Source organism: Eptatretus burgeri, chromosome 2, assembly GCF_056783735.1.
Source record: "Eptatretus burgeri isolate ZD-2024b chromosome 2, Ebu_testis_v1, whole genome shotgun sequence".
Classification (NCBI taxonomy): Eukaryota; Metazoa; Chordata; class Myxini; order Myxiniformes; family Myxinidae; genus Eptatretus; species Eptatretus burgeri.
In genome coordinates this window covers 66,524,140-66,549,139 of record NC_140962.1, presented here as the reverse complement: position 1 = coordinate 66,549,139, position 25,000 = coordinate 66,524,140, and the positions used below count along the sequence as shown (strand labels likewise).

Sequence of the window (25,000 nt, the reverse complement as noted above, 5' to 3'; positions counted from 1 at the left end):
ACTTCATGAGTGTCCTGAAAGGCTTCCATGATGCAGGCAAGCCACCATTTTCCATCATAGTGCACTGTGACATAACTTGAGAGTTTCCCGTTAAAAGTTGGTGTAGATTTTGAAATAGCTGACTCGATACGGTGTTCCTTGCTAAGGCTGAATTTGCGTACTTGAAGAGCAGTTTCAGAAATAGGGGTGAAAGCATGAAGTTTTTGAGTTCCAGCTATGGTTTTGGCCGTTTTTAACCTTTCTTTCACATTTCGTTCTTCCTCGTCATATACCTCTTGGATCCTGTAACCAAACTTCATTTCATTCAAACCATTTTCAGCAAAGGCGAAAAGATCTTTTTGAGAAATAATTTGACTGTCGTAAGGTCGACGCAGGCTCTCACGTGTTGCTTCTCGTTTGACTGTACCCCCCACGCCATCTGAAGGGCCGTTGCCATGACTTGTGGCAAAAAATGCCATTCTGCGTCAATACCATACTCTGATTTGTGACGATATAGGTTTATGAAGGCTTTGCAATTCTTACATTGGTCAGCGCAACCATCTGAGAAATAGTAAAGTTTCTTTACATTTCCAAAGCTAGATTTCAAGTGTTCAATGAGCATTCTTTGGAAGAGGTGGACTGAGACAACGTCGTGAGTATTGCATTCTGATATAATCGTGAACGAATCGTGGTTTAATTTGCCATCGTCCGATTTGAAATAGTAAACCCAGGGGTGAATTGTCGCTTGAGAGCAGTTCCAATGGAATCCTTGGGCCGCATCCTGTACGACAAATGAATAGTTCTCTGAGAAGTCTCCAATAATGACAAATTCTCCTTCACCGATTTCGTCTGTCTTATTTTTCAGAAACTGAGATTGGGCCTTGGCAATGAAGTCGTGTCTCACTAATTTTACCGCGCGTTCACAGAATTGATTAATGAATTCTTCCAAAGGCAGGACCATGGAGCTCAGTTCAGATCTGTCGGTGGATGTCCACCGTTTAAACTCAATTTCATCAATATCCTCCAGTTTGTAAGCACTCAGTAGCTCGGTTTTGAAGTCTTCAATTGATGGGCAACTTTCACAAGTTCTGAAATCCCATGCCGGTTGTGCTGGATTACAAACTATGCGTGCTATCACATGATGATAGTTAGGAAGTTCGGCTATCTGTGGCATTTTGGAACCAAACATCATGAGTTTCACATTTTGATGTATCGTACATACAGTATACACTGTGTGTACCGCCTGAACCGGCCAGGACACACTCCGAGGGACGGAGCATGGCGAACTTCACGAATCCAACTTTCAAGCCAGGGTTCTTCTCTTTGAATTTCTGAAACAGTCCCTTGAGATTGTTTAGTACCAGGCGCTTTTGAATTTTGTCTTTTCCATGTTCATTCTTGACCACCACACAGTCCTTTTTCCCCAGCATTATTCGGCTGACTTCATCACTTCGATAAAATTCGGTTACGGTGGATTTCACTTCGTCAGGCAATATTTTACCCTGTTTGGGATTTGGAGACTATAGCATACCATTTTCTTTCTCTAAATTTTTGGCTTACACAGCCATTCTTTTGGAGCAACTGAATTCACTCATCATCCCTCTGATGCTCAATCACCACTCGAGCAAATATTGTCAGTATACGTATTTGCTCTGAACGGCTCGAAACAACGTATTTTTCTTTCAAGCTTTTGATCACCTCTGGCATGCAGTTTTCTTCACATTTTGATGCTGTATTTTGTGTTTTCTCCGCAGTGCTTGGTCCACCAACTAGTTCTAATTTCTTTCGCACAGAATCTTCCACTTTCCTTCCCTTTTCAGGAACGTACCCTGGGTTCCTTTCCACCTTTCGTTTGTCGAATGGGCTTTCGCTTATCATTGATAACGACTGGTTTAATAGGTCAACTTCTGCTTCTCGCTCAAAAACCTCCTCGTCCTCATCTGTCGAAATAGATTCTGCAATGCCTTCGATAGTACCTTCTGATGATAATTTCGAACTGGTCGAAGATGATTCTTCAATACACTCTGGTGACAACTGAGAAAGTTTTTTTTTTCTGCACGAAGTACAAAGTCTGTCATCTTTTTTCACCTTTGAAGAAAATTTCATCAACATATCATTTGACACATTGCGAAGATCTTTTCGTTGTTTCGTTTTATGGCAGCTGAACGGATCGCAACAGTATTTTCGGAACTCCTCTCGATTTTCAGTCGCCATGCTTACTGCAAAATATGCAAAAACTGAGATTATCCCATTTATAACTTAATTCGATGATGGTTATACAAAAAATGTACACTTAAAAATCAATACACATTAGGCAGAATAATTTTTCGCAAATGATGCAATATATATAACAGTCCAGAGATGATGATTGTCAATTTTAGACATAAAGTCGCCTGCCAGCAGGTGACGTCATTGAAACGATGATGGCAAACATCGCCCAATGTCGAATCAAGAATTAGTGATATGTGGACCCCGAACAATAAAACCATCATCACAATTGAACCCATTGAGATCCCATTTTCATTTATGCTGAGGTGTTGGAGTATATGAAGGGGTATTCTTACACGAAAAAATCAGGACCATTGGTTTGGCTGGTGGGTGGGGGCCTAAGGTTAAAGGGCGCCCCAAACTATAACTTTTTGAATTACTGTTTCGGAGTGATTTTACTTTACACGATTTGAAAGATCTCGCTTTTACGAGCATTTTGATACCAAGATCATCCAAATCGGACCACAACCTGTGATATGGCCACTGGAAGAATGTGGGTCAACCGGGGGCACCCAAATTTGGGGGGGGCTAAAATGGGCCCCGATCGGCCCCCAGGTCTGAAAATTGACACAATATTTTACCGTGGATACAAACACTTGCACAAAAAAGAGTGAAATCTAAGACGATGTGTCAAAATTTCGCTGAAAAATGTGTACACTTGACATAGAATGCACCACTTGGGAGCGTCTGTCCTGGGGGTCCAGCGACCAAGTTGTCTGTCAGTGTTCCTTTTGTACTCAGGAGACCTGGTACTACCATTCTGCGTTGGTTTTAGCTGTTCTGCTGTTCGGTTGAGCTAGCGCAACCAAAGGGAACCTGAACTCGGGAGCGTTTGTCCTGGGGGCTCAGCGACCAAGTTGTCTGTCAATGCTCCTTTTGTTCACAGGGGACCCCTTACTAGCATTCTGCATTGGTTTTAGCCGTTCCGCTGTTCGGTTGAGCTTGCGTGATTTTTGCGGCATCTCATTAGCGTCTGTCACCGGTATTCCAGCGGTGAAATCGTCTGTCATTGTTTATACAGTCTTACAAGCTATACAAATAATATCAGAAACCTACTTGGGGCCGTTCTACTGCCAGGTTGAGCTAGCGCCGATTATGCAATACGGATATTGACCACAGAATGTCAACCCAGCAGCAGTGTCCCGGCAGACGTAGAGTTCTGAGGTGAGAATATCATCTGGCATCTTACCATGAGGACAGCAATTGTTCCCCTCTTCGGTTGAGCTAAGCCCCGTGGGCTCCCGGTCTAATAGGCTATGTGGCCACGGCCTCACCCGAGGGTGTGGGGGGTGGGAGGAGGGGCTAATTTTTCTTTGTAAACGACAGAGGTGGCAGAGGGTAATATAATTTTCAAGTTTCCTGTGTTACTTATTTACATTTCTCTTCCCAAGTAACGCCAGGTAAATCTGCTAGTTAAAAATAAAGATGACTTTTCAGGATGAGAAAAATAGCAGAGGTCATGGAAAAGTCAAAGAAAATATTTTTGAGAGAATAGCTCCAGCTGGAGTTTGGGATCTAGTTTGGTTAATATTGCAGAATAAAAAAGTCTGATGATGTCTCATAGTTTGACTTTAATTTGCTTTAACTTGAAATCTGAACAACAACTTACTGCCGACAAAATATATAATTGCTCATCTTTACCATGGTAATCTCTACATATGGCATCTGTTTTAAACCAGGCAATGGCACATGGTCAGGTTGCAAAGGGGGCACTACGCACCCTGGCTGGTTTCCTGGAGTGGGCATCCATGTCCCAGGTTATGGCGAATGGCAGCAGCCTCCTCCTTGTGCTCTGCTCCCTGCTAAATAATCCGGTGCTGCAGATGGATGCCGCAGATGCGCTGCTGCTCATTCTAAATCCTAAGGTTGGTCGTGATTATATTCTGAAGGTACTTAGCTTTTGGCATCACCACAACAAAGATTCAATCCGTCTCTCTGTCTCTCCTCTTTTTCATTGTTTTATTTTTAATTTACCCAACCACTAAAGCAGTTGCATCAATTGTGTTTTACGTGGTTTTAAATCCCGAACATTTGGTTTGATACGCTGCTAATTTAAGCATGCTGGAATAACCTTGTACTTTCATCATAGCATTGTCCATGGTTGGAAACATCCGGTGATCCGCTAACCTGAGTGTAGTAAAAAAAATTTGTCTCTCTGTATGGTAGCCTCCAAGTTCTTTTCAGCCTGCTGTTCTGGAGATGTTTTTTTTGTTTTTTTAACTATTGGGCCTGTTTTGTTAGTTCCTTACATAATTTTGCATTCATAGACAGGATAATTTATTGAGTCTGTGTGCATTCCCATTGTGAATTACGATCGATAAATTGCAAAGCCAACCAATGTTGCCACCCTGATTTCGGCCCACATAAAATGTGCTGTGAGAGTAAAGTTTGAAAGTGATATGCAGTTAAATGCAAGTCTCAGTTTTAAAAACAAATATATTCCTAAAAGCACTTGTTAAATGCATAAAATAGCTGACAAAAATTTGTGTTCCTCGAGTCCTCGGGCGAGCCAGTGAATTGTTGGGGACGAGCGCAGCTGTTTTTTTTGTAATTGTGTTCTAGGTTGTTTTTTTTTTCTTCTCTTCCTCTTCTGAAATTCTCTCCCATTTTCACTCATGAACTTTACAACACCCACTTCCTCACCTGTTGTGGTGTACCCATTTGTTGTCTCTTTGTCTCTTTGTCTCTTTGTCTCTTTGTCTCTTTCTCTTCGAACCCCGACCCAGCTAAAAACTGTCATCCCGGTGTTTCACAGGCATGGTGATTCATCAATGCGTGTGCCGTTCATCTGATGGATGTTAAACAGGGCGTCCCATCTGCTAGCAATAGTTTGTAGATGTTAATGATCCCACGGTGTCATTCACGAACAATCGGTGAGCTAACATTGACACCATGAACAAATTTCAAATTCCTGCTCCTACCTACAGGGGGCATTGCATTAGCAGTGCAACCACACCCTCTCACCTTCCCAAGAAGAAGAATGCTATTTTAATGTCCACGTGCTTATATATAAACAGAATGACTGAAATTCTGCATTTAATCACCTTGGTAATTGAGCTCGACAACCATTGAGGCTTTCACCATTTTGCCATCCAACCACTATTTTGTACCAAGAGGTTGTTATGTGTTAATTTTGCAGCACATTGCATGGTGTCATGGCCAAGCCCTCTTTGCTGGGAAACTGGTGGAAGAACATTTGGAATGAATTTGTTTGCCTGCCATTTATTTTCCTCCTCCGTTGCAGCACAAAAATCCGACTGCATGGGTTCGCTTGCCAAGGATGGCAAAGGGGGAGGATCGAAAACCACTTCTCATTCTCTTCAATGATACGGCCATGCTATCCATGCTGCAGGCCGCAGAGTGAGTAATTTGACGGACCAAAAATGCATTGAAGTTGGCAGGTAGTTGGAGTGGTTGTAGTCATCCAAAGTCAAGTGAAACACGTGCCACATACCTTCGATTATTTAAAACAAGTAATGCAAGACAGCTGAATGCGTTCTACATTTGTACAAGACAAAGCAGCTTTAAATCCACATGTAAAAGCTACCGGTAATTGAAAGATAATGAAGAATATATTGCTGTTATTGTAAAATTGCACTCGTGGATCGATCACGTCTCTAATTTGGCCTCCAGGGCAGGATGGCACATTGGAATTCTTTACAAAACGAAGCTAAGCTGTTCCCTGGTCACCCTCAAGTACTAGCAATGTAAAAGGCCTTCATCCACAGTGCAATGGAATACAGCACTTAATTATTCTTCTTAATCTCATTGTGCACTTCTGGAGGCAATGGGATCTGTTGTCTTGAGGGAAACGGGAGGCTGAGGTGCAATGCCTGTTGTACCCCCATTGCAGATACATTTGTGGGCCCAGCAATATTTTGGATCATTTCTCATCTGGTCTTGTGCCCTCTACCGTATCAGCCATTTACCTCTCTTGCGCTCCATCAAGTTGCATGCACAAATCCACCAACCCATACTTGGTTACCCTCCTTGGTTCGAAGCTGATTGTCGACCTCCGCTTCGTTCTCCCCCTATTCTCTCATCGATGTGATCACCCTTTTAAGTCTGCCAGTGACATTCTTCCCTGCAATTCTTTATATCACACTGACCCATGCCAATCTCATGTTCACCTCCATGATCTTTTTATACTCTCACTGACTCTTCCTTCCTGTCCACATGCACCGTCTTTGTTAACTACTCGTCATACCCGCTTCCCTCTGGGAGTGAAATATGATGTCAGTACCCTCTCCCTCAAACAGGAATCAGTTGTTAAACCACTTGCACTATTCCACATGTTACCGGCAAAAATGGCACCTTCTTTATTAACATTTACCCATTTTGTTGGCTCTTCCAGTCTGCTCATAGTCTTTTGTTGATTTATAGCCCTCTATTCCATTGTCCTATCAGGACGTACATACGGGTGTCTCTATCTGTCTTTGTGTTGTACTTCTTGTTTCATTTGTTTTAGGTCAGCACATGAGGCAGGCCTCAATGAGAAGGGGTATCTATTTCTGAAGAGGATTTGTCAAGTGCTTGTTGGTCTGGGTCTGCGGCTGGCTGGAATATGGGTATGTTGAACTATCTTGCAGTGTTATTGTTTTTGTTATTTTACCATTTTCATAGCACAAGCACTTGTTCAGCACCACAACACTTTGTTTTTGAACAACCGCTATTGAAAGGTTTTTTCATATACACACATATATACTTTTTGAATTGTATCTTGATTTGAGAAAGAACAAAAAGGTTTTATGGCCTTTGTGGCATTCACCTCTGAGCATACAGCTCATGCGCCTGGTATCACAGGTTCAAATGCCATAAGCTCTGTTAATTTGTCGATCGTTTACCAATAATTTTGATGCTGCAATAATTCTCAGTACTCATCACCTGCCAGCCATCTTCCTCCCTCCTTCCCACTTTACAAACAGCTTGTATCACATGGAGCAGACATGAGGAGACATCGGTGTACACATGCCCCTCTGTATTTGTGAGGGTTACGTTCCTGGAAAAACTGGCGAATGCAGAATTCGCGAATAACGATACCTTGGTTTAATGGGAAAAATGTGGTTAGGTGCTGGAAGCCAGACTGGACATAAAGGGGAAATGGTAAATGTTTAAGAGCAATTATTAAAATATAATAGATGACAGTACAAGTACAGTCTACAGAACAGTGTGTTTTTATTGATGTCTGGTGGTGGTGCTGTTGGAGGGGAAGTCAGGACGATTCATGCTCACAGCGGATGCACTCTCATCCTTGTTGTAAAGTTTAGCTGCCATTTTTCCTTGTAAATTATGCAGGGCGTGGATCCCGAAGTGGAAAGACCATCCAACTTTAAAGAGTTTTTGCTGTCCATGCTGGCATTCACAAACCATCTCAGCCAGGTGAGCACTGTGAAACATGGTAATCAGAGTGATGGTGGAACAGGTTGGAGCAAAGGATGAAATGATTTGACTTGATTGTGGCTTGGTGTTTACAATTTAATCATTCTGATGCCATTGCCCGTCACCCTCCAGCCATATTCTTCCCTTCTTCCTGACAGTTTCTCAGCTCTTTGGTAGAATCTATGTGGATAATCTTCCTTCGGCACAAAATCATCTCCGATGATCCCATTATGCTGGAGTTCTTGCCACAGCTATTGCAGGCTCACACTACTAAGATTGCCAAGGTGAGACGAGGATTTTGGGAGCAATCTTAGATATAAATTGTCTCCAAGTGAATATTTTTAGCAATTTCGATTTTGTTCTTTATTAATTGTCCCATTATCATTTTAACCTTTTGTACAAACTGAAATCCATTCTCTCAAAAACATGAAACTTTGTTCACTTATCATCGCATCAAATCTTTTGCAGTATTGAGTGAGATTGTTTAATAATTTCATTGCAGCGATCAATGTTCATTGAGGAGTTGAACGATTATAGGGTTAAACGGATGGAGTTAGTCATGCAGTGTACAGGGCACCCGGCGGCAGGGAAGCGTTGATATTTTATCATGAAGCTTGCTGCCCAATCATGTTCACATACCAGATCTGTGGTCAATTACAAATTTAATTTCAATTGGTGTCATGTTTCTGCTGGAATTGCTATTGTGAATGTAATTAATTGTTGTAATTAACTCAGGTCTGCTCATGTGTTTCACCAATAATAGCTGGTTAACTCGCTGCACCTATGTGCAATTGAGATTATCATACTGTGCTATAATTTGAGAAGTGTCTTTCTGTCCATGTGCGTTTGGCTGCTCGTGTGTGTTGGCTGTTATCTTCACATGTAGATTTCAGAAGGTTAAACAGAGACTTACCAAGTCCCAAAGGTGTGTGTGTGTGTGTGTGTGTGTGTGTGTGTGTGTGTGTGTGTGTGTGTGTGTGTGTGTGTGTGTGTGTGTGTGTGTGTGTGTGTGTTGACTTTTCTGCACTCCAGAACTACTGGACAGAAGATTGAGTTGAAAGCTTGTGGTTGTACTCCCAGTGTGCATGTTGAGGGTCAGTAGGGGGGGGGGTGTATTTAGGGATAATTTTTTTTATCTGGATAGTGGTGGACCCCAATTCTCTCAATGTAAATGTGCAGTACATCGTATAGGCCTTTCCCGGTTGGAGGGGGGTATTACAAGTCGTACTTGAAATACGCCAATTCTGGGCGAATTAACCCCTCTGTAAGGATGGGTTCCTCACTGGTAATAGCAATTGAGATCCATCAACAAAGGGGGTTTGTATTTTTGTTTGTATTTATTTATTTAAAATGAAATTTAGGCTAATGGAAGTGTGAGGTGACGTAGTGGGGAAAGACAATTCGCTGACTGTGGGGGCAGTGGGTCACCAAACAGAGGAATGAATCTCACACACCAATAGACACAAATGAGGCCCACACGCATGCAGCTCACACAAGTACACACCAACCCAGCACAAGACGCATTTCATTTCACGCATGAAAAAAAAAATAGATTGCAAAATCAATTAAATAAGGCATTAACAGAACAGGTTTTCTCAGTTTTCGAAGCCAGCCTTTCAGCAGAGATGGTGACTGACCACCAAAGCAAATGGAAGTCCTAAGTATTTGATTCAATGAGTGTTCCATTTGTCTTGTTTCACCAAAAATGGATGCTGAGTTTCAAGTTGTTGTTTCTCCTTGGGGACATATATAGACTCATTGTCTGAACTAAAATAATTTCATTTCACCAAATAAGTATGGCTGTAAACCTTAACATGAAATCTCGTGATGAGCTTTAATTGCTGATCTCGTGAGCACATGTTGTGGTTATCGATCACAGGTGGTTTTAAAAAGGAAAATGCATCTCTGTATTATGCAGGTAGTCAGAAATGTGAGCTGTTGGCTCATTATGTGGGTCTCTCAAAATTGGATTTCCTGTTACTTTGCTTCACCTTGTTTAAATCCTGAACTGGAATTTTTTCACAATCTGTGGCTCTTAAAAATAGTTTCCTGCTTCTGACATTTTTCTTTCTTTCACCCTGCTTTAAAATTTGTTCTGAAGATCATTCTTTTTTTTTTTCCTTTTTTTTTTTTTTGTTCATGCGTTTGTTTATTTTCATTTTGGCAGTGTGGTCACCCATCTGGAGATTATAGTCCAAGCTGCCAATACTCGAGACTTGATTTTGAAGGAGATGAAGAATTCAGTGCTTTCTTTGCATGTAAGCTTTCCTTTTGTCTTCTCTGAATGCATGTTTCAATGTCTTTACGTCTCGGTAGCCTCCGAAGGCCGGAGGCTTTACATTTTCGTATTGTCCGTCCGTCCGTTGTTGTTTCTCTTTTTTATGTTATGTTGTGAACCACTGAAAGAATTTCAACCAAACTTGACACAAGTTTCGATTGCAATACAAAGATGAACCGATTTGAGTTTAGGTTCAAAACGTCGAAGGTCGTGTGCGCTTTCGTTGAAAAAGTTTTGTTACCCCAACAACGTGTGAACTTGAATACAAATATCAACTCATTAAGTGTTGGCTTCAACAGGTCAAAGGTCATGCACCATTTGAAAATCATTTTGCAGACCACAACTCGAGTTTGAAGCATCTGATGTTCTCTCTTCTACTTCTCCCCCCCCTCCCCCTCCCTCATCTGACCTTTAATTTTTCATGTGACCTTTAATTGAGATCAAACGTAGCAGTGGGTTGACATTCATTCTGGGTGGAGGGATGTCCGTCCACACATTTGCATTGAATTCTATTTTCTAGTTCTTGATCCCTGAAAATTGAAATTACATGGCATGTTGCAAGGTGGTGACCTTTCTTATGTCAGGGTAATTTGTGTTTAAAAACAAATTACACAATTTTAAATGTGCTATGTCCGCTTTACAGTCATATCAATAGTTTGACCAAGTAATATGTAATTTGGCTGTCAAAGCCCCATATCATAAGATCAATACGAATCGATGCAAGCTATAATCCGAAGATGCATTTTTCTCAGAACACATTCTTGTTTCATTCAATTGGCTGCAAAATCCAAATGGTTCGACACTCTCCATCTCGTATTCACAGCAGACGAAGCAAAAACGAACATACACAAGTCATCTCTACTTACTGTTGGTATATACGGAGCAATCGTGAAAAGAAATATCGATTCGTTTTGAGTGAGTTTTGATAACTCTGCAGATTCTTGACAAGGATTAAGGAGTTTGAAGAGCCGGTGGAATATTCAAGATGGTCCTGGGATTTAAGAATGCATGTGTTGCCCTTTTGTTTCGCCAGTTTGACACGAACGAGTACAGCATTATCTTTGAACACCGGCCATTTCTCTTCATTAGCTTGCCTAGTTCTGCTTTATTGGCTATTAATTAGTTTACCCATTTGAGCGTTGCGAGCACAATGAGGTGCCAAGACAACTGCTTTGTTTACATCTCTTCTGTACTCAGTGACTTGGGATAATGTCTCATCAATGCTCGTTTCCATTGAATGTTTAAGTGGTTGGTGAGCTTCCCTTTTGGTTGTATTTGTTTGTTTGTTTGTTTATTTATTGATTGATTGATTACAGCAGGTTTTTTTGGGGTTTTTTTTTTTGGGGGGGGGGGTTCTGAGCCTTCTTCTCAACTTCCTTATTTTCCTTCAGTGTTAAACTCTTTGAGTGCTGATCTTTGATCTTCTATATTATTTAGTCATCGGGGAACTGTAGATGAAGTAGGTGCGTCGCATTTCTTGCATTTCTTTTTCACTTTCATACTACATTGTTGTTTGTTCGCTTTTGGTTCTTCTTATTTTCTTGCTGTTGCTCTCTCTAGAGTTGAGTTTGAGATGTTCTTTTACTCTTATTGCGATCTAAATGAGATGATATTTTTGTGATCTGCTACCAATGCCACTACATGTAGTTGGTCTGCAAGAACTCGGTTGTGTTACATTTTGGTCACCTCAAAGATGATCCATTGTTTGTCGCACTTTACAGATGTATGATGCATATTTGTAAAGGACAGGTTGTGAACGTTGGAAAAAAAAATACTTTTTTAAGCTTACGCTTGTGATGAGTAAACGTGTATGACTTTCAACCAGAAAACGTTTTGCACAATGAACACCTTAACGTTCAATAATTCTAATGTTCTGCAACCAAAATTTCACAACTACTTTGTTCCTTGTGGAATTACCTGTACAACAAGACACATTGGCCAACATGCTGGGAGGGAAAACGAAGCTCATTGAAATGACTTGAACATCGAGCAAAAATTGTAACCAAAATACCAACATTGAACAGAGGGGCAATACCCTTGGGAGCTCACCTGGTTGAATAATGATATTGAGGAGGAAATCGACGAGGGGCGGAATCACCAAAATGTACCGATGAACGAATGTTGTAGCAAATACCTATTTTGGGAGCAATCCCCCATAAATCCCCTTCAACCCTGATTTCAAATTATATATATATTTTTAATCGCGTGAACAAACTTTGGTACATCGTGGGTGATGAAGGTTGTGGTAAAGTTTCATTGAAATTGTGTGTGACTGTTTTCAGAGAAGAAAGCAAATACAGTACATATTTTTGGAGGGCATCCCCCTCCCCCCCCATAGACCCACCTAGACTCCGATATTTTTTTTTTTTTTTTTTTTTTAATGGTGTGAACAAACTTTGATACATCACGGGTGATGAAGGTTGTGATCAAGTTTCATCAAAATTGTGTGTCGGTACTAAGAAGAAAGTAAATGCCTCTTTAAGGGGGGCAACCCCCCCATAAACTCCCTCTATCGACCCCCCCCCTCAGACCCCGATTATTCAAAAAAAAAATTTAATTCCATGAACAAACCTTGGTACATCACTGGTCATGAAGGTTGTCATCAAGATTCATCGGAATTGCATGTGTAGTTTTTGAGAAGAAAGCAAATACCTATTTTGTGGGGCAACCTCTGTAGATCCCCTTTGGGCCCGTTTTGAGGTTGCAAGTAATTGTGGACGGACGGAAGACGCGCCATCCCATAAGCTCCCTGGAACTTCTTTCCAAGTCATCTAAAAGTGGTGTGATGTAGGAAATGTGCCAGATTTCGCTGACTATTCTGTGCTGCTGCTGTGTGTGTGTGTGTGTGCGTGTGTGTGCGTGTGTGCGTGTGTGCGTGCGTGCGTGTGTGCGTGCGTGCGTGCGTGCGTGCGCGCGCGCACGCGTTCGTGTTCGTGGAATAACTATTTTACCATTTTAGCTTTTGCCATCAAGTTTTCAACAAGCCTTTTTTATGAATGCCTGGTGTTGGCTTAATGGTTAGGTTGGCAGGCTTGGAACCAAGGATCCTGAGTTCAAATCCCGCTTGGCTGTTGAATTAATACCAGGTGGGGTTGATTCAGCCTGTCATCCTTTCAAGGTCGGCAAAATGAGTACGAGCTTGCTGGGATGATTGAGCCATTGGAGTATCCTGCATCGGAGTGGTAACCTGTCCAGGATTGTGCCGAATAGCCCAGGAGACTGCTTCTGCAGCACCAACGCTCTGCACCTAGTATGGTCCCAATGGATTTGGATTTTTTTCATGAGAATATGGAGAACACTAATAATTTGGCCAAAATGTCAAAGGGCAAAGTCACATTGAATATAAATAGGCCTTATTAACCTGTCCACAGCACTGGATGTCCCAGTTTTTATCCCCCGCCGTGTGGCGGAAGGGGGATATTGTTGTCACCCGGGTCGTCCGGCTGTCTGTCTGTCCGTCCGTCCGGCTGGCTGGGCGTCAACATTTATTTCAATGGTGGGGGATTCCCCATCTCTGGGTATATTTTTATCCCCCGCCGAGTGGCGGAAGAGGGATATTTTTGTCACCCGGGTCGTCCGTCCGTCCGGCTGGCTGGGCATCAACATTTATTTCAATGGCGGGGGATTCCCCATCTCTGATGGGTATATTTTTAATTGCTGCCATGTTTCTTTATTTATTCACCATTTGAGCATCAGTGTGTCTGTCCAGGCCATAACTATTTTTACCACTTGAGTTTTTGTCATCAGATATTCAATAAACCTCTATAATGAGAATATTGAGAATTAATAAATAATTCGTTTTTAAAAAATGCTGTTTTCATCATGTTTCGTTGGAGGACAAAGCGCACATGGATGGGCTTTGCATTTTGTGATGCTTTCTCGTTTTTTTTAGGGGGGGGGGTTATTTGTTCTCTGTATGGAGAAACAAGTGACAGATTCACATTCTACAATAAGCAACCTTTTAATTTATGTGCAATCTAAGTTACCCTTGTACCTGAAATATGAAGTAATGCACCATGTAACTTGGGACCGTCCCCTCTCCTTGCCATAAGTCACCACCCCATGACATGTGACCCTTGTTTGTCAGCCCGGCTTCATTGGTGTTAAGGTTGTCTTTATCAAGAACATGGCACGAGGTCGTTCTTGCAATTGGAATTCTGGTATGGTACAGACTTGCATTAAAAAGATTAAAATGAAATTCTTTCCATTTGTTTCACACTAATTTTGGCTATTGAAGGTTCTCCATTGAAGATCTTAATGCAATAGCACAAGTTCTGCAATTTAAAAAATGCAAAAAAGGGCTATATAGAAGAGTTATATAGAAGAAGGAAAAAAAAACGGCAAACGTTCTTTTAGATGTTTTAGCCAAAGGGTCACCTTCATCAATGGAAATTGCAGACTCTGTGTCAGATCTTGATTACTTTACTTTCCTTGATAGATGGGCTCAGGCATTAGTGATTGGTGCATTCAATCTTGGTGGTCTATCACAGGCTTAGGTTGACCCACCCTTCTAGGAAGTTATATTTAGATATTGCAAATGTAGGTCACCTTGCTGCCGAAAGATCAGACATTGATTCTCTTTTTACTCTGTTTGAATACATCTGCATATGTTATGTTTTTATTTCTTGTGTACACTCAGCCTGTTCATGCATATGCTGACATTTCTTTTCCACTGACACAGCATATAGAGCACAGCTCGGAGAGTGTGTTCGGCTCTGCTGCCGCTTGCAGCCAGAGGTTGCTTTCCAGATCGCTAAGGACTCTCTCCACCATCTGCTTGCTGATCCTATTGATACTGGCTGTAAGTAATAAGGTGTGATCTGTCGGTAATACTCATCCAAATCTGTATCGCACAAACCAAGTTGGATTTTAATTTTGTTATTTTATTTTCGGATGAATCCATTCTGATTTGTTGTCATTTTTGAAGCTCTCATCTTTTCGATACTGATATTATTTACTTGCTGGCATGAAAAATGGCTGCATTATTCTCCCGAACAGTAAGTCTTATAACAATATGATTCGACGTCCTACGCCAATTATCCCCGATCTGTTGCCATTTTAGTCACTCACTCCCCGCTCACATCTTGGTTTACCCTCATGCAATTCCTTTCCTAATGCTGTGGTACATCTGTTTGTTGTCACACTGTTTTCCCTTTGCCCCCATTTTGCCTGTTGATCCATTGCACACTGTTGTTCCCCTCTTCCGAGTCTTAATACTGCATAAAATAAATTTTAACAACTCGTGTTCCTTTCACCATGAATTGCACATAATCTCAGCTGCCCCTTCATTGTCACCACCCCTTTCAACTACCTGCTCCAAGCTTCTGCATTGCCACCTCATTTGAATTTCTTCAACCACTCTTCACAAATTTACATGCAAGATGCCTTATATGTAACAGAAGAGATGCTGCAAGTTTAACAATTTTCATCTTGTTGATTGAGTATTTTCTGATAAACTGCAAACATGAATGTTTGTGTAATTTAGAAATCAACATTTCCATGCCTTCAGTTGTATTTTTTTTTCCATACCTTTCACTGCTTGTTATGTGTAGCAAAGATCGCTCAGGTTTGCACAAAGATCAAAACTCATTGTCTGCAGTGGACTTGTTTTTATTGCTAGGGGAGGTGAAACTGTTTGTTTTTGTTGTTTATACCACTGGTTGCTTGCATGTGTTTAATTTTACCCTGCACTTTTTTTTCTCTCTCCTGGAAAGAACACCAACTGCAAAAAAATAAAATTAGTCCAATGAATCTTGATTTTAAAATTGGAGATTTTGGGGGTCGGAGAAGGACAAATAGGAATTAAAAAAATATATATTTTTGAAGGAGGCAGGTTTGCCTTTTTGGCTAAACACGTTGCTTGCATTAGGACTCCTCAAGAAAGAAAGATTTTGATCATTTTATCGAGCATGGTTAAGAACTGATTGAAATGGAATTGATCATTTTCCTGTGCAGCATCTTTGATCCCCCTTCCTCCTCTTCCTCATAAAGGTCTTGTCTCACTACATAGACCCACACGAGATATTGAATAGTGTATATTCATATACAGTTTTTGTTTGTTTGTTTAACTTGTAGGAGAAAGTTTCGTCAAAAAGATAAGACACAATCGTCTTTCAGAATGGGCTGTAAAACGAGGCAATTGAAGGAGAAAAGCGAAAATGGGGGGATAGCTTTTTTAAAATTATTTTATTTAAATGTAGGCCTTGAACGTTGGAAGTTTGTTGTTCATAGTGAAAAGCAATGAGGCAGCTGATTCCAGAGGTTAGTGGTGCAAGGAAAGAAAGCAGATGAACGTTTCATTTTGTCATTGCTAATTCAAGCACAGAACTAGCAGTCTACATGGGTTGCCCAAGAGAATATAAAGAAGAAGAAAATGGTTGCTTTATCCTCCGTGAAAGATTAAAAGGTACTGATGTTTCGGGCTTTACCCCTCGTCTAAACAAAGGAGAGAGACAGGGAAACGAGAAGTGGTCTGAAAGTCTGAAAGGACACACAGTAAGGAAGGCGAGTTGAATCCATGTGAGTGGAGAAAGACTGCATCATGGGTGAAGGAACTGCAGCTGCTCACTCTGCATAGCAGCTGCCAATTATGTAATAGTGGCAGAACAGGGATGGATAAAGAAGAGGCTGTTGTGTAGTGGGCCTGATGCTGAATGCTCCCAGTATGTGAGCTGTTTGGATTGCACTCATTCGAGAACATCATGGTGTGAATTTGGGATTTGTATATTTGTCAGAAGTTGAGAAGAGGTAAAATATTTCTGAGCTCTGAAAAGAAATCCCAATATTCTGGGAAGCCTTTTAGCGAGCTGCAATATGGGGCTTTCAGAAGAGGCTTGAATAAATTTAAATTCTTATATTGTTGATGGCAGAGGTCTGCATAAGAGATGTGAAAAGAGTGGAAGCATGGGTGTTAGCTTTATCTGAGATGAGAAGAGCTTGTGTCTTCATATAGTTAAATAAAACAAGGTAGTTTTCACCCCATTCCAAAACAAAGTTAAGGTCAGAGTTAAGGGACCTGACCTTTAAAATCTGGTGAGCATCAAGTGATTGGAAGGAAGACAGTTGAGATTTATAGCAAAGAGAGAAGTGGAGATTGTAATCAAAGCAAAGGAATGAATGGGATTTTGTGGGACAACAAATGTCCTTAATTAAAACACGGTGTATCCACAAAAATAGAAATGTAAATAAGCTTTGCAACGAGGTGAATATATAGTTCAGCAAGAAGGTCTTTGTGCCAGATTTTATCAAAAGCCTTTGGGATGTCCAGTGCAACAACATGACTGATTGTGCATCTGCCTTAAAAATTCATGTTGGTGGTTACTCGTCGGAGCAGAATTTCTTGGGATTTGTGAAATCAAAACAAAACATCAAATCAGAATCAAAACAGGGATTTGTGAAAACAACTTCCATTTACCTTGAAGAGGATTGACGATGAGGCAGGAAGTAGTTAGATGGGTTGGGTTGATCAGTGCATATCTCCATGGTGAGAGGATGATAACTGAAGAACACGACGCTGCGCAGATGAGTAAGATTAGAAGCCAGCTCAGGCGTGCAGCTCAAGACAATGGAAGGGATACTTTCGGGGCCATTTTCCCCTTTGTTATCTGAGATAAGCCAAATAATTTGCAAATTAAAAGGTCAATTTACATGAGTTTGCAGGGGATGAGGGAAAATTCTGAGAAAAATACAGGAAAGATTGAGTTGATAGAGTGTAGATTCCACCATGCAGTAATTCATATGCTACAATTTAGTATAATTTGCTTTTCCGTGTTTTTTTGGTTCCTGTTGTCCCAATTTGCCCCCACCCTCATGCCCCACCCCCCACCCCTCTCCTTTGCTGTGCAAATGAATGCCCACAGTTTCCTTCTGTTTTTTTTTGCCACAACAATGACACTATTTTCAACTGTCCTATTCAGTTTTTCTATCAAAACCTGGGCAGACCCCAAGAGCACTATCATTTTGGGGGTTAGGGGTGGTTATAGGTTTTGTTTAGGATCGTGAAAGGTTTGACAGTCATTTGCCCACTGCCAGTGCATATCTATGCATACACTATGACTGAGGTGTTCCTTTGGACTGCCCTGGCTTTCCCCCTCTTCCCCTCGCCTCGGAGCAGTCCGAGCCAGGCCATCGGCCAGGGCCTGCAAGAAGGCCCTCGCTGACTTGCCCTGTGCTTGTACCTGCTCATGCAGGCAGCAGCGGTCAGGGAGGTGGACTTTGTACCTTCTCCTCGCCATCCTTCCTCAAATGGGATGCAATGGCTACCTTCCTCGAGAACACGATGAGCCAGCTTTTCTCCGCTTTGGAGAAGAAAGGCCTCGGAAAGGTGCCTGAACCTAAACTAATTGGGTTTCCTTTTTCCTCCTCTCTCTCTCCCTTTCCACCTGCTACACCCTCCTTGTGTTTCTTTAAAGCTTTGTGATCATGCTAGATAGATTATTGTTTAGTTTCATTGATGCCTTTGATTTATTGGTTGAATGTTGTATTGCACTACCCCACTTTTCCCATTTTATAAATTCAGAGTTGATTGTAATTTTTCATCACTTGATTATGATTAAAAAATGCTTTTTTGGCACACATGGGAATATCTCAATTTCCTATTCATTTTTTTGATTTTAATTTGGAGACGTTAGTTGCATGGGTTGGGTTGATCATTGCATGTTTCCAAGTCAAGGGGTAATACCTGTCTAACAGGCATAACAAGGACGTTATAAGACAATGGAAAAATGCATATTTATGTTGACATGGACTTTTTATTTTTAGAACAGGTAAAACGAACAGTTCAATCCTGACATTATGTGTGCAGTGATATTATTTACACAGTAACCTATGTAGGAAGTGACATCAATGTTGGTCAGAGCATTCTCGATGAAACAAATGTGGCGGCCAACATAATTGCGTGTGCTGTGGAACAGAAGTGTATTATAAAGTTTATTCTGAAAGTGACCATCAAACCAGGTGAAATTCACAAGGGACTGAATAATTTGGCGATGCAGGACTTTCCCGTTGTTTGTTGAAGTGATTTAGAAAGTCAAAAATGGGCATAAAGTGGTGAGCAATCGTCTAATCAACTGTTGTCACGCAAGCAACCATTAAGAATGTTCATTAGTTTTGGAGAATCGTATATTTTTCTTAAAATTCAATAAGGTTAGTACAAGTTGAGGACAAAAGGACTTGATGTTTCATCAAATGGCAACTTGTGTGGTCACTACCACATAGCTCCTGGCATGCTCCGAGTGGGAGGGAGGTGATTTCTTGAAGAGAATTGTCATGAACCTCGGTCCCATCACACATCACAGCATCAAAGATAGTCAGCATGGAGTGGAGACATTCTTGATCCTCACTACACAAAAAAATAGTGTATTCAGCCATCGGTGGAAGAGCTTGCCTGCCTTAATGATTTAATTTATGTGGGATTTCTTGAATGTGGGAACACCATGTCCAGTACTATGGTGACTGCAATTATAAGTAATATGAAAGTAACAACTTTGTCTTTACCATACGATAATGGCTTTCTCTTTTCTGGCAAATGTGACAACAAATACTCTAACGGAGATGTTTTTGGAATATCTAAATCTTCCCCTATATCGTCGAAACTTGTTACCTTGTGATTTTCATCTTTCTGTACCATTCAAAGAACTTCTGGGTGGCATTAGATGTCCAAATTATTAAAGCACATGCCCTGCACTGACCACATCCCAATTTCGAAGATTTCAATGCAGGTGGGATCAGGGTGTCACCACATCAATGGCACAAGTTCATGTACTTTTTTTCAGAGAAATACCTTGTAAACTAAGTTGAATCAACCTCGCTCTAACTTTTTGTTTTCAGATTGTCCGTTCGTCCGTGATTTTATTTTGCCGTAATAGAAAGTCCATGTTAACATTTAACTACTCTTGTAATTTCTCTTTACAATTCACTGAGCTTTAACAAAAAATAATGGAGGAATTAATGGATAACAGGAAAAATCAAAGCACTCCTTGAATTTGAGTACGTCGTCACGTAAGCCAAACCTATTTGCTGATTGGACTGCATGCTTCTTCCATGCTGGGTTGAGAACCCCCAGTCTACAGGCCTTGCCTTTACAATTCCTTTAAGTGTTATGGAGTAACTTGTAAATATATCACGTGCAAGACCAAGACATTAGGAGACATCAGTTTACTTTACCATTAAGTATAAGGACACTAGGAGACAGTAGACAAATCAACATGGTATATGAGCAGCTTTGCTTTCGCTGCCACCTGCAAAATGCAGTAAATGTGCTTCAATGCTTTCTTGTATCAGATTTATAAAGTTGGCACTAAATTTAGGAGCACATTGTTCAAAACGAGATGTTTCTTGAAAATTCTATTTATTTATTTATTTGAACATTTTGACATCATAAGTTCATTTTAATGTTTTGGCCTGTGAGCACATCACACCAGCAACTTATTAATTGCTTCTTAGATCTGTTTGTGTTTGTAGGCCTCACTGACATGTCCATTGCACAATTGAAATGGGTAAAGCTACATTGTGAAACCAGGTGACTGAAAGAGGGCCATAGAAATGAGGGGCCTTGTCAAATGCAGTGCTGATTCTAGAGGCATTTGATTGCTACTTTATGATGATCAGAGATTGTGCGTTGCCATTTCTTCTCTTGTCGCCCTCACCTCCCAGCCACCTGTGGAAGAAGGCCTTGCACTGATGCGCCAGGTTTTGGATTATAATTCGAACGACCCACTCATCCACTCAAGCTGCCTCTCATGTGTTTCTGCACTCTTGCCCTTCCTCTCATTTAACTCTTTTATGCTCTCTCAAGTGCTGGATAAAGTGAGTCGTCTTATGAGCATTCCATTTGTTATCGATCTTTCTCTTTCTCTTTCTCTTTCTCTCTCACACACACACACACACACTTTCGTGTGCAGCCTGTGACTGCTGGTTGCATCATTGGTTAGGGATGCGGCTATGCCGCTGATGCAGTGTCCTTAATTACCAGTACACTGGTGCTCATTTTGCCGACCTTGGAAGGATGACAGGCTGAGTCAATCCCACCTGGTATTAATTCAGCTGTCAACAGGGCTCAAACTCAGGACCCTAGGATCCCAAGCCAGCCACCCTAACCGCTAAGCCAACACAAGGCTTCATCTATGTGCCATTGTGCTATAAAGTAGCAATGCCATTCATGTAGTCTCGAGCAGTAAGTAGAACCTAATGGTTTGTCAACTTTCAAGGAAAATCCACAGTAAAAAACAAATTGAGTCGAATCACATCTACCTTTTCATCTCCACCGACTAACCCCCTCTCCCCCTACCCATCCCACTTCCATTCCTTCATTTCTCTCTGATTTAGAAAATAAAATTATATCAATTGCATTCGTCATCCTTATGTTTAGTTGCAATCTGAAACGATGTGGCGTGCTCTAGTGTTCCATGGCCTTAATGGCTTTTACCATGTTCAGTACGTATATGTATGACATAATTGGTATGTCGGTTACCAAATAGTTACTAGTAGCTGTTCAAAGTGAGCACTTCCTTTAGGTGTGGCATAATTCCATATCTGAACATACTTGCATGGTAAAGGTAATACTATTGCAGCATATTTCATTCCAATATTGTAGTAGAAAGTTATCAAACACTGGTGTAGTCTGAAAAATAGAGCCATTACTCCTTTTCATTTTCCAATTGCAGTTTTGATTGTTCAATTGACGATCTCTGAAACTGAATGCCTAATTTATAACATTCAAATTGCTCTTTAATCTCAGCATAGCATTCTTCTACAAATTACTTTTTTAAAAAATTGATGTTGTTGATGTACAATTGCTAAATGTAGCTTTCAATTAGTGATTTTGATGTTAGCTCTGTATCAGTTTTGCAGTGTTCATATTGCAGAGTTTAATTGGTTTGCTTCTGCACCATCAGAGTTTGTGCTCGATGAATGTGATTTGTACAAATGTGAAATTTTAAAACATTTCTCAGCATTTAATTGGTCTCTGAATATCATCTTCTTTGATTTCAACTCATTTCAGCTCCTGAATGCTGTAACCTTCTCTCTTAATGATGATCATCCACCTGGGCACAATGTAAGTGAGATGCAATATTATTATTATTATTATTTTTTTTTTAGCTTCCAAGCCATTATGGCTGGAAGTCTATTGTTCTTGCTGGACTTGTCATTATTTCAGCATTTTGTGACACTTTTTTCTTGGAGATGCTCCACTGAAAACCTATAAACCTCACAAGGTTATTACAAGTTATGAGATCTAATTCATAACTTCCAATGAAGCTTTTTGCTCCAAAGTCTCAGCAGCCATCTTTGATTTGTGAATTATTTTGAAGAAATTTCAAAAATCTTCTCCAGGACTGCTCAATGAATCGACACGAAACCTCAGTGCATCATCAATGGACCTGGTGCTTCAATTTTGTGAATGAGAAGCATCTCTGTAAAATAAAATGGCTGGCACGGGCGATTCAAAATAGTTTTTTTCTACATCAAGAAGTTAATGGAATTATATAGAGAAAACTGGTATGTATGCATTTTAGTTTAGTGATCAGGATTTTAACACTTGTAGTCTTATCCCATGATTCCTTGGGAAAGCAGCGAAGATAGTAACCATTGTAAATGAGAGACTAATGCCTATTTTAACAATAACTAGAAGGACACTCGATAGAGCACATGCCTCCGCCGTCTAATGCCTAATCCAATTGGACATATCAGGCCCAATAAATATATAGTTTTTAGCCCCATCTCTCAATGGTGAAGAATCACTTTGAAAATTAAAGAAATTTCGGATTCGGATCTGGATTCGGATCTTCACTAAAATCGAATAAATTTATCCTTGTCACATCCAATGTGTACACCAAGTTTCATCCGAATCCATCCATAACTTTTTGAGATATCGAGCTATATATCATTGTTAGCCCCATCTCTCAATGGTGAATAATCACTTCAAAAATTCTTGGAGTTGGATTCAGATCTGGATCTTCACAAAAATCGAATCAGTTTGTCCTTGTCACACACCCAACCTGCCCACCAAATTTCATCCAAATCTGTCCACAACATTTTGAGATATCCTGCACAAAAACAAACAGACGGACAGGGGTGAAAACATAACCTCCTTCCACCTTCAGTGGTGGAGGTAAAAAGAGCTTTTCATCAGTTTGTGCTTTTTGTCAGTTTCAAAAATGCGAAATTTGAAGGGTCTTTTGTTATTGCTTCTTTCAACTCAACATGTTGCTGCTTGCAAACCCTGATAGTTGCCAGCAACTCTAGAATTTTATTTTTTTTATTACTTCCATATTTTTGTGACTTTTTGTGTAACCATTACACAAATAAAGTTAAATAATTCACAGAGTTATCACAAGTAATGAAACCTCGTGTATACCCTCCACCAAAGCTGATTGAAACACTCCACCAAAGCTGATTGAACTAATAAAAATTAAAATGCATTTCAAATATTGAGCTGATCAATTGTAAATTTCAGTCATCATTATTTGATTGGGCCCTTCATTTCTGAGAATGAGCAGTCACTCGGTGAAATGAAGACTGCCACGATCGGCAAATTAAAATGCTTACATTTTCATTGTCGTATTTTAATGTAAAAATGGTGTGTGTGTGTGTGTGTGTGTGTGTGTGTGTGTGTGTGTGTGTGTGTGTGTGTGTGTGTGTGTGTGTGTGTGTGTGTGTGTGTGTGTGTGTGTGTTTGTATATTATGTATATATATATATATATATTTATATATATATATATATATATATATATATATATATATATATATATATATATATATATATATATATATATATATATATATATATATATATACACACAGTCATGCGCGCATTACGACGTTTCAGTCAACGACGGTGGTCACATAAGATTTTAATGGAGCTGAAAAATTCCTATCGCCTCGTGATGTCGGATCGTCATAGCACTGCCAGTCGTATAAAAGTACAGTGTCGCACGTACAATTATGTACAGTACATAATACTCGATGATGATAATAAACAACTACAGTGTGGCCCCGTTATAACACGATCATTGAGGTCCATAAAATGTCATCGCCAAAAAAGCGGGGTCGTGCTAAATCGGGATTCAAGTAAATCAGCGTTCAAACTGACCCAATGTTGACCTAACATCCTAAAACACCCCTATTTCACCCTATTTGACCCATTTTTTGCACGTTTACCTTCTAGCAAGTAAATTACCTTTGAATTAAAGAATTCTACGAATATATTGTTGTTTTTACAGTCGAACTTAAAACACAAATTAGTTTTTAGTAAAGCTTTTTATGTTGTTAAAACATTCGCACTGTTCCGAAAATATATCACACAACTGACAGGTGCTCGTTTCTTCATTTGCAAATTATAACATCGATGCAATGATTATTTATAAAATCCAAATGCCATTTATTCACCTTTCTATAATCGATGCGAGAGGAGATTACCCAATGCCAACAACTTAACCACGTGACCCAGCATCCTCCATCTGACTTCCGTTTAACTGTAGTACACAGTCTCATCGGGGAATCGCGCCCTCGCTGCGTACTTGCGTTAAACTTACCATATCGGGTGCAGTCGAGCAGAGCTGCCAAGTACACACCGGCTAATAAACAGATTATTAGGATATAACTTCCCGGCGAGGCTCATGTGTGGATCGTGCTGGACCAATGAAGGAAAAGACTAAAACGACTGAGTACATTTATAACAAGCAAGAGTGATGAAAATTATGTGGCACAATAATATGGTTTATTCACAAATTATGTACAGGGGAAAGCAAGAAATTTGTGGGTGTGCCAAAATAAATGCAAGTATTTACAAAAGAAGATACAGTGCAGAGTTACCACGATAAACTTCGACGATGTTAACTTATGTTACACACAAAAGGCACCATCACACACACACCTAAGGAAATTGGATTTAGCCCAAAGAGAGGAAAGACAGTTGAAATGCAGTGACCTCGTTGTACCTGATGCGGTCGATGGACCTAAGCAACCCAATCGCTTCGGAAAGAGGAGGAGGGAAGAAAACTGAGGATGTCTTCCGTGTGCGAGTGGGAGGTGCAAATGCAGTGCAGCCTAATGTGAGAAGAAAGAGTGAAAGTTGCAAGTCGGCAATGCTCTTT

General features: G+C 40.4%; 1 protein-coding gene across 1 annotated transcript in view; it reads left to right on the top strand.

Moving 5' to 3' along the window:
• XPO5 (exportin 5) overlaps window positions 1-25,000 on the top strand; it is a 131,078-nt gene that overhangs the window by 33,412 nt on the left and 72,666 nt on the right. Inside the window, exons 7-16 of the mRNA XM_085869608.1 lie at window positions 3,927-4,112; window positions 5,492-5,607; window positions 6,716-6,815; window positions 7,543-7,626; window positions 7,785-7,910; window positions 9,794-9,884; window positions 14,586-14,705; window positions 18,094-18,227; window positions 20,558-20,710; window positions 21,906-21,959. Coding sequence (XP_085725734.1) covers window positions 3,927-4,112; window positions 5,492-5,607; window positions 6,716-6,815; window positions 7,543-7,626; window positions 7,785-7,910; window positions 9,794-9,884; window positions 14,586-14,705; window positions 18,094-18,227; window positions 20,558-20,710; window positions 21,906-21,959 — 1,164 coding nt within the window. The remainder of the gene's footprint in view (window positions 1-3,926; window positions 4,113-5,491; window positions 5,608-6,715; window positions 6,816-7,542; window positions 7,627-7,784; window positions 7,911-9,793; window positions 9,885-14,585; window positions 14,706-18,093; window positions 18,228-20,557; window positions 20,711-21,905; window positions 21,960-25,000) is intronic.